The following is a 16020-nucleotide window of genomic DNA, read 5'->3' on the forward strand; positions in this document are numbered from 1 at the left end:
AGTATCAAATCATAACAAGAGTTATCTCGAGACACTTTACAGATAGAGTAGGTCCAGACCACACTCTATAATTTACAAAGCCCCAACAATTCCAACAATTACAGTAATTCCCTCAAGAGCAAGCAGTGCGACAGTGGCGAGGAAAAACTCCCTCTTGGGAAGAAACCTCGGACAGACCCAGGCTCTTGGTAGGCGGTGTCTGACGGGCCGGTTGGGGGTGTGATGAACAGTGGCAATAATAGTCACATTAATAATGGAACAGTGACTGGATGTAGCGGGAAGCTGCAGGGTTCAGCAGGAAGCAGCAGGGTTCATGCAGGGTTCAGCAGGAGGCAGCAGGGTTCAGCAGGAAGAAGCATGACATTGCAGGGCACCGCTGAGCTCGGCAGGGAGTGCAGCAGGACCACGGCGACAGCTGGAACCAGGATCTTGGTGCCAACGTTCTCCAAGGAAATACGCTGGGGGAAAAAACATAAGGACTCCGGGGAGTAAACTCCCCAGAAGCTAGGATTAGTAACAAGCATTTCTGGGACTGGATACACACAAATAGTAATAGTAAAAGTAATAGAAAGGGAGAGGAGAGAGCAGCTCAGTGTGTCAAAGGAAGGAAGGAAGTCCCCCGGCAGTCTAGAACTATAACAGTGTAACTATAACAGCGTAACTAAGAGAGACAGGTCATAAGGAGAGGTAGCTTTTTCGGGCTTAGAACTCTCCCCCTGCCGGATCGGGCTTGGCTGGCCTGTCTCCCTCTACTTTGTTATGTATTATTAGTCTAACAATTATGAAGAGAAGCAGGTGGGCCAGTTAGGTGAACACTGCAACTCCTCACTCCCCTAACTATAAGCTTTATCAAATAGAAGAGTTTTAAGTTCATTCTTGAAAGCGATTACAGTTTCTGCCCCCCGAACCCAGATCGGGAGCTGGTTCCATAGGAGAGGAGCCTGATAACTGAACGCTCTTGCTCCCATTCTACTTTTAGAGACTCTAGGTACCACCAGTAACTCTGCATTCTGGGGCGCAGTGCTCTAGTGGGACAATAAGGTATTAGGAGCTCTTCTAGATATGATGGTGCTAGACCATTTAGAGCTTTGTAGGTCAATAGAAGGATTTTAAACTCAATCCTGGATTCAACAGGAAGCCAGTGCAGAGAAGCTAATACAGGAGAAATATGATCTCTTCTCTTAGTTCTTGTGAGAACACGCGCTGCAGCATTCTGGATCAGCTGGAGAGTCTTAAGGGACTTATTTGAGCAACCAGACAGTAGGGAGTTACAATAGTCCAGCCTGGAAGTAACAAATGCATGCACTAGTTTTTCAGCGTCGTTTTGAGACAGGATATTCCTAATTTTGGCAATGTTACGAAGATGAAAAAGGCTGTTCTTGAGGTTTGTTTTAGATTGGCATTAAAGGATATATCCTGATCAAAAATAACTCCTACATTTCTGACAGTAGTGCTGGAGGCCAGGGCAATACCATCCAGAGTAGCTATATCTTTAGATAATGAGGTTCTGAGGTGTTTAGGTCCCAGTACAATAACTTCAGTTTTGTTAGGGTTTAACATCAGAAAATTATAGGTCATCCAGGATTTTATATCTTTAATGCACGTTTGAAATTTAGCTAGCTGACTGGTTTCGTCCGGTTTGATTGACAAGTATAATTGGGTGTCATCCGCATAACAGTGAAAGTTAATTGAGTTTTTCCTAATAATATTGCCTAGAGGAAGCATATATAAGGAGAATAGAATTGGTCCAAGCACTGAGCCTTGAGGAACCCCATGGCTAACTTTAGCGTACTTGGAGGATTTATCATTAACATTAACAAATTGAGATCGATCAGAGAAATAGGACTTAAACCAGCTTAGAGCAATTCCTTTAATGCCAACTAAGTGTTCCAATCTCTGTAACAGGATTGAATGGTCAATAGTGTCAAATGCAGCACTAAGATCTAGTAAAACAAGAATGGAGACAAGTCCTTTGTCTGCAGCAGTTAGAAGGTCGTTAGTAATTTTCACCAGTGCCGTCTCTGTGCTATGATGCTTTCTAAATCCTGATTGAAAGTCATCAAATAAACTATTGCTATGTAGAAAATCACATAACTGATTAGCAACCACCTTCTCAAGGATCTTGGAGAGAAAGGGAAGGTTAGATATAGGTCTATAGTTTGCTAAGACCTCAGGATCGAGGGTGGGTTTTTTCAGAAGAGGTTTTATCACAGCTACTTTAAATGACTGCGGTACATAACCTTTTAATAAGGACATATTGATCATATCTAGTAATGAAGTGTATACCACGGGTAACGCTTCTTTAAGTAGCCTCGTTGGGATGGGGTCTAAGAGACAGGTAGATGGCTTTGCTGAGGATATCTTTAATATTAATTGTTGAAGGTCTATAGGATAAAAGCAGTCTAAGTATATGTCGAGACTAGTCGTTATTTCTAGCGACTCTGCATTTAAAGGTGAACCGTTAGAGGTTGAAGGCAAAAGGTGATGAATTTTATCTCTAATTGTTGTAATTTTATCATTAAAGAAGCTCATGAAGTCATCACTACTCAGAGCTAAAGGAATAGATGGCTCAGTGGAGCTGTGACTATCTGTCAGCCTGGCTACAGTGCTGAAAAGAAACCTTGGGTTGTTCTTGTTTTCTTCTATTAGTGATGAGTAATAGTCTGATCTGGCCTTTCTTAGGGCCTTCCTATAGGTTTTCAGACTTTCTTGCCAATCGAAACGGGATTCTTCCACTTTTGTGGAACGCCACTTACATTCGAGGTTTCGCGAGATTTGTTTTAATTTGCGGGTTTGGGAGTTATACCAAGGTGCTAATTTCCTTTGCTTCATCATCTTCTTTTTCAGGGGAGCAACAGAGTCTAAGGTCGTCCGTAGGCAAGTCGTAGCAACAAATCTACAAATGTATCAATTTGAGAGGGACTGAGGTTAACATAGAGGTCCTCTGTTATGTTAAGGCATGACATAGAGTCGAATGCTGTTGGAATATCTTCTTTAAATTTAGCTATAGCACTGTCAGATAGGCATCTGGTGTAGAAGCTTTTATCTAATTTAATATAGTCAGGTAGTAAGAATTCGAAAGTGATTAAAGAATGATCTGACAATACCGAATTCTCATGGAAATATTATTAAATCCTCAATTTCAATACCATATGCCAGCACAAGGTCGAGGGTGTGGTTGAAACAGTGCGTTGCCTTGTGCACACTCTGACTGAAACCGATTGAATCCAGTAATGAGTTGAAAGCAGTACTAAGGCTATCATTGTCAACGTCTACATGGATATTAAAATCCCCTACAATAAGTACTTGGTCTGATTTAAGGACTAAACATGATAAAAACTCTGAGAATTCAGATAAAAATTCTGAATACGGACCTGGAGCCCTGTAAATAACCACAAATATAATTGGCTGTAATGTTTTCCATTTTGGATGTTGAAGATTAAGAACAAGACTTTCAAAGGAGTTATAATTTAATTTAGGTTTAGGAGTAATTAACAGGCTTGCATCAAAGATGGCTGCAACTCCCCCTCCTCGGCCTGAGCCTCTAGGAATTTGAGTATTAATATGACTGGGAGGAGTGGCTTCATTTAGACTGACATAGTCTTCATGGCCCAGCCAGGTTTCAGTAAGACAAAATAAATCAATGTTGTTATCTGATATCAACTCGTTAACCAATAATGCTTTAGAAGACAGAGATCTAATATTTAATAGTCCACATCTAATTTTCTTATTTTGTTCTATCGTTGCAGTCGTTTTAATTCCAATTAGGTTGTTAAGTATAGCGCATCTTTTGTTTACCTTTGATTTAACCGATCTGAGTCGGGGAACAGACACCGTGCTTATTAGACTATGAGTGGGTGACTGCTCCAACGGAAGCACAGAGGGGCGCGTAGTACTGCACCCCTGATTACTAATATCAAACTTGGGTTGTCATGGTTTATGTCTGATAAACTCGGTTAGCTGTTGTGTTAGCAGAGTTAGCTGTTGTGTTAGCAGACTTAACTCGTCTTTGTCTTAACTTGTCTTGCCTCATTAAGTCTAGTTTGTAGTTCTCAAATTGCCGTGAGCCCCTCCCCTGTCCAGAGCCCGTAGGCCGTCAGTCTCTCAGTAGCCTCGCGCAGCACCCCAGCCTGCCGCAGAGAGGAGACACACAGCACTCTGCGTCCAGGCTGCATTGAATTACGTAGTTGCCGCCGTTCTTGCCCTGGCTTACAGAGCGGGTGTAAATGTAAATGATTCTTCACTCTTACACAAAATAATTAGGGACACGACGCGGTACTGAATCAAACAGCTGTTTTCTCCGAATATAGTGTTATCACTCTGCAATGACGGTGCTCAACAAGCAGCGGGTGCTGCCGTGAGCCCCTCCCCCGTCCAAATGCCCTCACAAGCGGTCAGTCTCTCAGTAGCCTCGCGCTGCAGTCCCAGCCTGCAGTCAGAGCAGAGACACACACCACTCCACTGCTTAGACCTTAGCTCAGAAATACGTCATGCTTCAATGCAAAATGTCCGACGAAATCCCATCCAAACTTTACTTTTTTTTGTCAAAAGCGACTAGCAACTTTTTCTTTTTCGGTTATTGGAAACTTTTGTGGTGTTTGGAGACTCGTGAAAGCACGTTTCACTCTACAATTCCTGTGCTCAATGAGCAGCGAGTGCTGCCGTGAGCCCCTCCCCCATACAAAAAAAAAAAAAACTAACTACAAAAACGCCTACTGTTTACAGGAGTTTGTGGTGTAGTAATAGTTCTAGTTTACAACTGTTGGCTTACAATTTACTTTTTCCCTGTTCATGTGATATGTGGACAACATAACAAATGGATGGAGGGGGGTAAATCTCATGAAATAAATTGAACTCTCTTTCAAAATATCAGGTATTTCATGGAATTTACATAATCCAATATGGCTGCCGCCATATGATGTCATAATTTGCAAATTAGATGGAAAAATGTACTCCCTACATAAACGTTAGGTCATTCTGAATATTGGTTTCATTTACACTTTGTCTCTATCTCAAACCATTTTCAAGCCAGAGCCTTCTGAAATTTAGGTGTCAAAACCAAGTATTTTTAAAAATAAAACTCGGCGCCTAAAGGGTTAAAAAGGATTATCAATCAATCAATCAATCAAAAATTTATTTATAGAGCACTTTAAAATCCAAAAAGGACACAAAGTGCTTTACAGTAAGACAATAAACTAATACATACAAGCCCTAAAATACAAAAACTCACATGACCCATATAATACAAGTACAAACAATAAAAATCCATACAATGAAACCAATACGATCAGTATGACCAAACATGAATTGTCAATTTCAGTTTTCAAAGGCCAAAGAATAAAGATAGGTTTTAAGAAGAGACTTAAAAATAGACAGTGAAGATGCCTGTCTAATGTGCAGTGGTAAATCGTTCCACAATTTAGGAGCTGCTACAGAAAAGGCACGGTCCCCTTTTAGCTTGCACTTTGTTTTCGGCACACTTAGGAGCAGTTGATCGGCTGACCTGAGAGAACGGGTGGGTCTATAGGGGTGTAGCAGCTCAGAGATGTAAGGAGGGGCAAGGGCATTTTGGCCTTTAAAAGCAAATAAAAGGATCTTAAAATGTATCCTGTGATATATAGGCAGCCAATGCAGTGACGATAAAATGGGGGAAATATGCTCATATTTACTGTACGTGTTCCAGTTAAAAGACGTGCAGCAGCGTTTTGCACCAGCTGGAGACGAGCAATAGAGGACCCGCTGACCCCCACGTACAGTGCATTACAGTAATCCAGCCGAGTGGTGACAAAGGCGTGGATTACTGTCTCAAAATGCTGCTTAGAACGGAATGACTTTATTTTGGCCAATTGCCTCAAATGAAAAAAACTTGTTTTAACTACTGACCTAATCTGTCTGTCAAGCTTGAGATCGGGGTCAATTTTAACCCCTAGATTAGTGACAGTCGGCTTAATATATTGACTCAAGGAACCCAAATGAGCACCAGGTGCCCCAGCAGCGCCTGCAAAAAACATCACTTCTGTCTTACTTTCATTAAAACTTAAAAAGTTAAAAGCCATCCAGGCCTTTATGCCATCAAGACACTTAAGTAAAGGACCAACAGTTTTATTCTTTTTTAGAGGGACATAGATCTGACTATCATCTGCATAACAGTGAAATGACATACCATGCTTCCTAAGTATAGACCCAAGTGGAAGTAGATATAGAGAGAAAAGGGCCTAAAATTGAGCCCTGTGGGACCCCACAAGACAGAGGAGCAGAGGAGGACACAAAATCTCCACAGCTGACACAGAAAGTTCTACCTTCCAAATAGGATCTGAACCATTTCAGTGCAATGCCCCTAATGCCCACCCACTGCTCTAAACGAGAGATGAGGATTTCATGGTCCACTGTGTCAAAAGCGGCAGTCAGATCAAGAAGCACCAGAATAACACAATTCCCAGAGTCAGTAGCTAAAAAAATATCATTAAAAACTTTTAGAAGAGCTGATTCTGTGCTATGTAGGGTTTTAAAACCAGATTGGAAAACTTCGAGAATATTGTGCTCATCTAAGAAGGCCATTAATTGACTACAAACTATCTTTTCAAGGATTTTTGCCATAAAGGATAGTTTAGATATAGGTCTAAAATTTCCCACATCAGCAGGATCCAGCCCGTGTTTTTTAATTAAAGGTTTCACTACTGTATGTTTCCAAAGTTTAGGGACCGCCCCTGAGGAAAGGCTACTATTTAAAACTGCAAGAATAGATGGCCCTATAGTAGGAACAACCTCCTTAAAAAGTCGAGGAGAGATATAATCATTTGGAGAACCTGAGGGCTTCAAATGCCCAACAATCTTCTGTAAAACAGACAAAGTCACAGGTTCAAGCTTTTCAAAAACAACAGGGCAGAGGCCAGAGATTGAGGGTTCATAAGCCAAAAGTGAGATTTGCGCCCTAATGGTAGTGACCTTATCAATGAAAAAGTGAAGAAATTTTTCACATACACCATAGGAGGCATTAAAAGAGACAGTTTGCGGCACATTGAGAACCGAGTCAATGGTCTTAAATAAAACACGAGGATTATTACAATTTGACAGAATAAGTTCAGCGAAATATTTCCTTTTAGCTTCTTTCAAACTTGTCTGGTAATGCCGCCAGCAATCCCCTAACATTTGCAAAGATACATGTAGATGATCCTTTTTCCATTTGCGCTCAGCCCTGCGGCACTCACGTCTGACAACCCTAGAATCATTTCGCCAGGGTTCAACTTTAGTTTTAGATTTCCTAGTTTTCAATGGAGCCACAGAGTCTATAGCAGTTTGGCACGTGGAGTGGAACCATAAACTAAGGTCCTCTGCATCATTACATATAGAATTTGGTATGTCACAGAGTTGACTGAAAATAGAGGAGAACTGAGCAGCAGTGGAAGGGTTAATAATACGGCAGCGCCGTGCAGGTGCGCACGGTTTAGCTGTATTACAGGCAAGCACAATCTCAAATAATACTGGCATGTGGTCAGAAAACACAGCATCACATATCTCTAAATTATGGATCGGCAACCCATAAGATAGGACAATATCCAGTGTGTGTCCGCGTTCATGCGTGGGGCCAGACACAGACTGCACAAGATTAAAAGAGTCAATGAGGTGTAAAAAGTCTTTTGCCAACGGGTTTTCTGGACAACAGACATGAACATTAAAATCCCCCATAATAAGGACACGATCATATTTAGGCATAATTTCAGCCAGAAAAGCAGAAAAATCGTTTACAAAGTCCTTATTGTATTTAGGAGGCCGGTAGACTACTGCACACAACACTGTGTGAGAGCGACCCAGCTCAAATAAACTCAATTCAAAGCTGGTGAAGTTTGATGATGGCAACAAGTGCTTACATTTATGGACATTTTTATAAACAGTAGCTATTCCTCCTCCTCTACCCGACGTTCGCGGGGAGTTCAAACAGCAACAGTCCTGCGGTAAGAGTTCAGAAAAGGCACTGGACTCACCAACACTCAGCCATGTCTCAGTCACACAGAGAAAGTCCAATCCCGGGACGTGAAGAAATCCTTAATGATAAAAGTTTTATTTGCTAGCGATCTAGCGTTTACCAATCCAATCCTGACGGACAACGGCGGGTCTGCAGCGCTGATTGTCTGAGGAGCCCGACAGTGGTCGCAGGTTAAAAGGTATTAATCGCCATTTTATAAGGAATCCTTTTTTTGAATGATTTTATTTTTTCAAACAATGAGTTGTCCATTTGTTTTATTATGTCTATTTAAGTTGATCTTGTAAAGTTTGTGTGATATTATATCCTATCCCGCATCGGGTGATGTGGGGTCTGGGAACACCCCATTGGCAGGGCTCAATCCGAGGGCCGGGATAAATGGTTGTCTTTCAAATTCCCTCTGCACGCTACAACAAAGCAGAGCAACGAAGAAGATAGCGGAGCTAGTTAATAGATTAAACTTTTGCCGTATCCGGTCAGCAAAACTCCCAACACATCTTCCTTTTATAAGAATGACTTCAGTGCCGTTCTTTGTTCTTTTCTCAACGAAAAGCTGAACTCCAAGTCTTCCAGAGTCGCGGCCAAAGCCGATTCTAAAACCCGCTGTTAGCCAACAGCAGCTCTTCTTTGTTTTCTTTGTTTGTTTTGTTTGTATCCCACAAAGATGAACAGAGATCCTGAGTGGTGCATCACACAGTTGAAGAGTATAGTGCAAACGTTCCTCCAGGGCAAGCAGTTGGCAGGTGGCATCTCAGCTGGTAAGAAAATATTGTATAGGGACAGTAGAAGTGGATAGGTTATTCCGATTGATTAAGAACATGTGTTAGCAGTCTCAGTGTGCAAGGTGGTTTTGTGCATTATCTGAACAGTATGGTGTCATTGCTTTTACTGAAATAATTTATTTGAACAAGTTCTGAAATAATCTACCATGTACTGCTAGCTCTCGATGTAGATGCTGTGATGGTTGACAGTGTTTCCTCTAGACTAGTTTTCAGTAGCGGGGGTGGGGGTGTTGAACGTCGAAAAGTAACGTTACCTTAAAACAGCGTACGTAGATTCTTTTTAGCATCTCACATCACACTTTCAGTCACTTTGAACACTACTATTACTATGGTCAGAAACATTGATTGTGCCAAAATATGAACAATAACGTTGCTGTCAACGGGCTTATCTGATAACTTGTGAAATGGTTAGAACAGTATCACAAGTTCAATTTCACTTGCCTCATGGAATTCTATGTGTACTTATTTGGCTGTCTGTACATACAGAAGAAGGTTCACTTAGTTTTAAGTGGTTATAATGGCATCAGTGAATGCTTGTTTCTTTGAACTGCTTTAATTTATCATTTTATTTCATCTATTAATTTTATTCTAAAGGTGTAATAAATGCAAGATGGGTTAGGGTTGCAAGATGTATCCAAAGTTAGTGATTCTAATCTATTCTGTTGACTTTCCCTATCTGCATTGTTCTATAGGCCTAGAGGGTGTTTTTTATAAATCTCAAACTCTGTTTAATGGTTAGAAACGTGTTGCCATATAAACCTGTAACTCAATGGTGTTGTCGGTTTTAAAAAATATTGACATGGTATTCAAAATGGTATTAAATGGTATTGAAATTATCTCCAGGATTCCCCCCCCTCTCTGTCTCTCTTTCTCTCTCTCTCTCTAAGTCTCTGTCTCTGTCTCTCTGTCCCTCTCTCGTTCTTTCTCTCTCCCTCTCCCACTCTCTCTTTTCCTCTCCCTCCACCATGTCCTCCACATGTCCGTTCTGTCCATACACTGAAACCATTATTTACTTCTACCTGGACTGTCACAGACTGAAACCTATTTTTAATATTTTAGAAATTGTGTTTTTAGACTGTGGGGAGGTTTTTAGAGAGACTGCTTTTATTTTTGGTGCTGGCTACAGAAAACAAAATGTAAAGAAGTGGCAATTGTTGAATTTTATTGTTGGTCAGGCCAAAATTTCGATATATATAATAGCAGAAAAACGAAATAGGAAATGTGTGTTTTATTTGAAAGTAAAGATTTTTAAAATATCAAAAGAAATATCTTTTAGGTGCCTCAAGGGGCGGTAACCCACGAACACCGTGGTGGACACCGGTGGTCAGGGAAGCCGTCCGACTGAAGAAGGAGTCTTTCCGGGATATGTTAGCCCGGAGGACTCTGGAGGCAGTTGCAGGGTACCGAAGGGCCCGAAGGGCTGCAGCCTCTGCCGTGAAAGAGGCAAAGCAGCGGGTGTGGGAGAAGTTTGGAGAAGACATGGAGAAGGACTTTCGGTTGGCACCAAAATGCTTCTGGAAAACTGTTCGCCACCTCAGGAGGGGGAAGCGGGGAACCATCCAAGCTGTGTACAGTAAGGATGGGACACTGTTGACCTCAACTGAGGAGGTAATAGGGCGGTGGAAGGAGCACTTTGAGGAACTCCTGAATCCGACTAATACGCCCTCTATGTTAGAGGCAGAGCTGGAGGATAACGGGGGATTGTCGTCGATTTCCCAGGCGGAAGTCACTGATGTAGTCAAACAACTCCACAGTGGCAAAGCCCCGGGATTGATGAGATCCGTCCAGAAATGCTCAAGGCTCTGGGTGTGGAGGGGCTGTCCTGGTTGACACGCCTCTTCAACATTGCGTGGAAGTCTGGGACGGTGCCAAAGGAGTGGCAGACTGGGGTGGTGGTTCCCCTTTTTAAAAAAGGGGGACCAGAGGGTGTGTGCCAATTATAGGGGTATCACACTTCTCAGCCTCCCTGGTAAAGTCTACTCCAAGGTGCTGGAAAGGAGGGTTCGGCCGATAGTCGAACCTCGGGTTGAGGAGGAACAATGCGGATTCCGTCCTGGTCGTGGAACAACGGACCAGCTCTTCACTCGTAAGGATCCTGGAGGGAGCCTGGGAGTATGCCCAACCCGGTCTACATGTGTTTTGTGGATTTGGAGAAGGCGTATGACCGGGTCCCCGGGAGATACTGTGGGAGGTGCTGCGGGAGTATGGGGTGAGGGGGTCTCTACTCAGGGCCATCCAATCTCTGTATGACCAAAGTGAGAGCTGTGTCCGGGTTCTCGATAGTAAGTCGGACTCATTTCAGGTGAGGGTTGGCCTCCGCCAGGGCTGCGCTTTGTCACCAATCCTGTTTGTAATATTTATGGACAGGATATCGAGGCGTAGTCGGGGTGGGGGGGGTTGCAGTTTGGTGGGCTGGGGATCTCATCGCTGCTCTTTGCAGATGATGTGGTCCTGATGGCATCATCGGCCTGCGACCTTCAGCACTCACTGGATCGGTTCGCAACCGAGTGTGAAGCGGTTGGGATGAGGATCAGCACCTCTAAATCGGAGGCCATGGTTCTCAGCAGGAAACCGATGGAATGCCTTCTCCAGGTAGGGAATGAGTCCTTACCCCAAGTGAAGGAGTTCAAGTACCTTGGGGTTTTGTTCATGAGTGAGGGGACAATGGAGCGGGAGATTGGTCGGAGAATCGGCGCAGCGGGTGCGGTATTGCATTCAATCTATCGCACCGTTGTGACGAAAAGAGAGCTGAGCCAGAAGGCAAAGCTCTCGATCTACCGGTCAGTTTTCGTTCCTACCCTCACCTATGGTCATGAAGGCTGGGTCATGACCGAAAGAACGAGATCCAGGGTACAAGCGGCCGAAATGGGTTTCCTCAGGAGGGTGGCTGGCATCTCCCTTAGAGATAGGGTGAGAAGCTCAGTCATCTGTGAGGAGCTCGGAGTAGAGCCGCTGCTCCTTTGCGTCGAAAGGAGCCAGTTGAGGTGGTTCGGGCATCTGGTAAGGATGCCCCCTGGGCGCCTCCCTAGGGAGGTGTTCCAGGCACGTCCAGCTGGGAGGAGGCCTCGGGGAAGACCCAGGACAAGGTGGAGGGATTATATCTCCAACCTGGCCTGGGAACGCCTCGGGATCCCCCAGTCGGAGCTGGTTAATGTTGCTCGGGAAAGGGAAGTTTGGGGTCCCCTGCTGGAGCTGCTCCCCCCGCGACCCGACACCGGATAAGCGGACGAAGATGGATGGATGGAAAATAAATATCTCTCCCTCTCTCTCCCCCCTTTCCCTTTCCCTTTCTCTCCCTCCCTCCCTCTTTATCCCTGTCTCTCTCTCCCTTTCCCTTTCTGTCCATCTCCCTACCTTTCTGACCCTCTCTCACTCTCTCCCTCTCCCCTCTCTCTCTCCCTCTCCCCTCTCTCACTCTCTCTCTCCCTCTCCCACTTTCTCACTCCCTCTCCCTTCATCTCCCCCACTCCCCTCCCCCTCTCTCTGTCCCTCTTCTTCCCTTTCTCCCCCTCTTTCTCCCTCTCTACCTCCCTCTCCCCTCTCTCTGTCCCTCTTCCTCCCTTTCTCCCCCTCTCTCTCACTCTCCCTCTCTCCCTCCCTCTTCCCCTCCCTCTCCGTCCGGGAGTTTTGGAAAATAAAAAGCTCCATTCAGAATTGTGTTGCTGCTGCATTTCTCCATCATGCCTGCAACCTGCAGCAGGAGGATGTGTAAGGAGGAAGTATGACAGCTTGATGATAAGTAAAGCTTGGCAAAGAGTCAAAATAGTAGCCTGTTCGGCGCGACATGAAGCAGAATAAAGTGAAAATAAATTAATAAATGGCTGCATGCGATTAATGTGATTAAAAAAAAGTACGGATTATGCTCGGCTCTTAATCGCAACGCCCTAGTTTTTATATTGCAAGCACAAATTAGTGTCATACTGTCTGTTAAACTGAATTAAATATGTTAATTGATGGACAGCCCAAATATGAATATAAATTGAGTAAATTCCAACCCTACATTTGATCAGAACGAAGCGGTGTGTGTGAGAGTGATGTAATACCCCCCACCCCTCTCCTCCATTCAGGGTGGAGCCTGCTGGAGTCCGATGTTTGAGACCAGGTCCATGGAGGTGTAAGTGTGTTTTTAATTTCATTCATCAAACTGTGACATCACTCATTCAACCCTCTGATGTCATCGTCAGAGTGCTGATTGGTTAATAACTGCAGCTGTGTTGTGTCTCCTTCTCTCCGTCAGATTCCTGTGAACTCACACTGGACACAAACACAGTGAACAGAAACCTCAAACTGTCTGACAATAACAGGAAGGTGACATGTGTGGAGGAGGATCAGTCATATCCTGATCATCCAGAGAGGTTTCACTGCTATCAGCTGCTGTGTAGAGATGGTCTGACTGGTCGCTGTTACTGGGAGGTTGAGAGGAGAGGATGGGTTGTTATATCAGTGAGTTACAAAGAACTCAGCAGGAGAGGATACAGTGACTGTTGGTTTGGATATAATGATCAGTCCTGGAGTCTGACCTGCTATGATAATGGTTACTCTGTCTGGCACAATAACAGAAGAACATCCATCTCCTCCTCCTCTGTCTCCGGTAGAGTAGCAGTGTATGTGGACTGTCCTGCTGGCTCTCTGTCCTTCTACTCAGTCTCCTCTGACTCACTGATCCACCTCCACACCTTCAACACCACATTCACTCAGCCTCTTTATCCTGGGTTTGGGTTCTTGTTCAGGTCTCGTGGTTCCTCAGTGTCTCTGTGTCCTCTGTAGGACAGAGAGTCTCCTCCTGTTTCTCACTGCTGATCAGTTGAGTCTGTACATGATCACACTTACAGAAATATTTCAGCTTATTGTTACGAACTAATAAATGAACTTTGTATGAAATATTTCAGAATGATTGAACAGATTCCTGGTGAACCCTTCTTCAACTTCCACTTGCCCTTGACTTGTCATGTTTTGTTTTGAATTTGGTCTCTTTTCACAATAAAAGCATAAAGATACTGTAAAAGTGTTTGTGGTCTTTCTTTTTAACTTTTACACATGATAAGATGTCTCGGTGTCCCAGAGGTCTTCCAGGTCCAGCTGCAGCGTGAGAAACCCTCCAATCAGAGCAGTCAGTACGTAAGTCTTTCACTTTTTCATTTTCATATTGTGTTGAGTTCAGGGACCAGAGAGTCTGTCTGTTTTCTCTCCACGTTAGTTATCTGCTCAGCCACATGTCATCAATGTGCTATTAGTACTTTTACTGCAGTAACATGTCATCAATGTGCTATTAGTACTTTTACTGCAGTAACATGTCATCAATGTGCTATTAGTACTTTTACTGCAGTAACATGTCATCAATGTTCTGTTAGTACTTTTACTGCAGTAACATGTCATCCATGTGCTATTAGTACTTTTACTGCAGTAACATGTCATCAATGTGCTATTAGTACTTTTACTGCAGTAACATGTCATCAATGGGACAGAAAAGCTGTTTGATTGGGTCTGTTGGAGGTTTGATTCACTCCCACATTAATAACATTAATATGTTTGTGTTGAAGACTTCACTGTTGGTATCAGTGAGGAAAGAAGACAGAGGGGGGGTGGATTTCATATTTTAGGAAACATATTCAGCTTGTGTAATGAGTAGTCAGTGTCTACAGTCATTAAATCTTTCAGTCAGTAACGGAGCATCAACAGCAGTCCAAATGTCATTTTATTGTGAAAATGTGCTCCTGTTGCATTACTTCCTGTCTGCTTCCTGACAGGTGGAGCTGGGACTCATTCCAGGGAACAGCTCACCTGTGTCAGACATTTCTCTCCAGGTGGAGAGTGACCCTCTTCTTCATCAACTCTTCTCATCAACTCTTTGGACTGTTTGAAGAAACTGTAAGTAGCTGTTTGATACTTTAACACCACGTTAGTCTTTGGTCTCTTCAGGGTTAGTTTCTGGCTCTGTAATGTTAAATATAATGTTTCTACTTCACTTCTTATTTCCTGAGGAAGTGTGGAGGACTCTTGTGTTGAAGATAAATCTCCATGTTGGTGATTTACATTACACTCTCACACCTCCATTATATCTACATTCTTCACATGGATCCATTAGAGGAGCAACACATCACATCAAAGGACAGAAAATCATTCATAAAAACATTTCATATCTTTCAGATGTACTGTCTTTATGTGTTGTGGCGACAGCTTCACTTCTTATATCCTTAGTCGCCTTTTTGAGGTGGATTGTGACTCGTAGGGGAAATTAGCACTCGCAGAGATCCTTACGTTTCGTTCAAATAATGCAAGCTTTATTACGTCAGAAAATAATTTCTCCGTGGTTGACTTTCAACAGAAACTTAAACTTTTACTAAAATGAATGATGACACATACTACGGTCACTAAACTCTTTCTCTGTCCACCTCTCTTACTCAAACAAAAGAACTTGCCAAGCTGTGACCCAGCTGCTCATTATACCTGTGAAGGTGACCTGATTAGTACTACTAGCCGTAGTCTAGTCATTATTTAAAGTTATTTCTCCAGATAGGAAGTCCAAGATTTAAATTTAACAATTTAGAAATGAAATAGAAAAATAATACAAATCATCTTGTTTGTTTCTACAATGAAATGAATAAATACCAATATACTTATTATGGCTCCAACATTATGCCAAAAATAAATAAATAAAAGGCTTACATTTTTTAAATAATTATGTAAAATAATATATGTATATATAATAAAAACGACTAAAAAGGGATATAGTATTACAGTATTATACAGGATATAGTATTATAGTATTACCAAATAATACATGAATTTTAATAAAATGTTATATTAATAATTAATAAATAATTTAATATGTGGGGTGAGTGTGTAAGATAAAAACATAGAAATGAAACTAATAAAATCTGTAAACATGTTTTAATGTGTGAATATGTTTGGTGGAGCTCTGCTTGTAGTTCCTGATGATGTCACCAGAGGGCTCCATGACATCACCACCAGCTCAGAGATGAGGACAAACTGGGGACTTTGGGTTAGTTGGATTGTTTTTTATTTTGGTGTTTCTCTCTAAAATAACAAATGCCAAGATTACCAAGAATCAGTAACATTATAAATCATCATGTTGTTAAAATAAGCTAAAATAACTTTTAAGTGATGTTTAATTTCCAGTTCATCACTGCTGGTTGTTATAAAGAGTTACTGCTCCTCTGATCTCTGTTGTCACAGTGTTTCTGGTTCTACAGGATTCTTTCTGTCTCCTCCTCCTCTTCCTCCTGATGAAGCTGA

The 16020-nt window shown here is 42.6% G+C and overlaps 1 protein-coding gene across 1 annotated transcript in view; it reads left to right on the top strand.

Moving 5' to 3' along the window:
• Positions 1 to 13666, top strand: part of LOC114551724 (NACHT, LRR and PYD domains-containing protein 3-like) — a 33392-nt gene extending 19726 nt beyond the window's left edge. Inside the window, exons 8-9 of the mRNA XM_028572689.1 lie at positions 6607 to 6653; positions 13001 to 13666. Coding sequence (XP_028428490.1) covers positions 6607 to 6653; positions 13001 to 13530 — 577 coding nt within the window. The 3' untranslated portion in view covers positions 13531 to 13666. The remainder of the gene's footprint in view (positions 1 to 6606; positions 6654 to 13000) is intronic.
• Positions 13667 to 16020: the final 2354 nt, after the last annotated feature.

The sequence above is a fragment of the Perca flavescens genome, unplaced genomic scaffold (assembly GCF_004354835.1).
Source record: "Perca flavescens isolate YP-PL-M2 unplaced genomic scaffold, PFLA_1.0 EPR50_1.1_unplaced_scaf_4, whole genome shotgun sequence".
NCBI classification, from domain to species: Eukaryota; Metazoa; Chordata; class Actinopteri; order Perciformes; family Percidae; genus Perca; species Perca flavescens.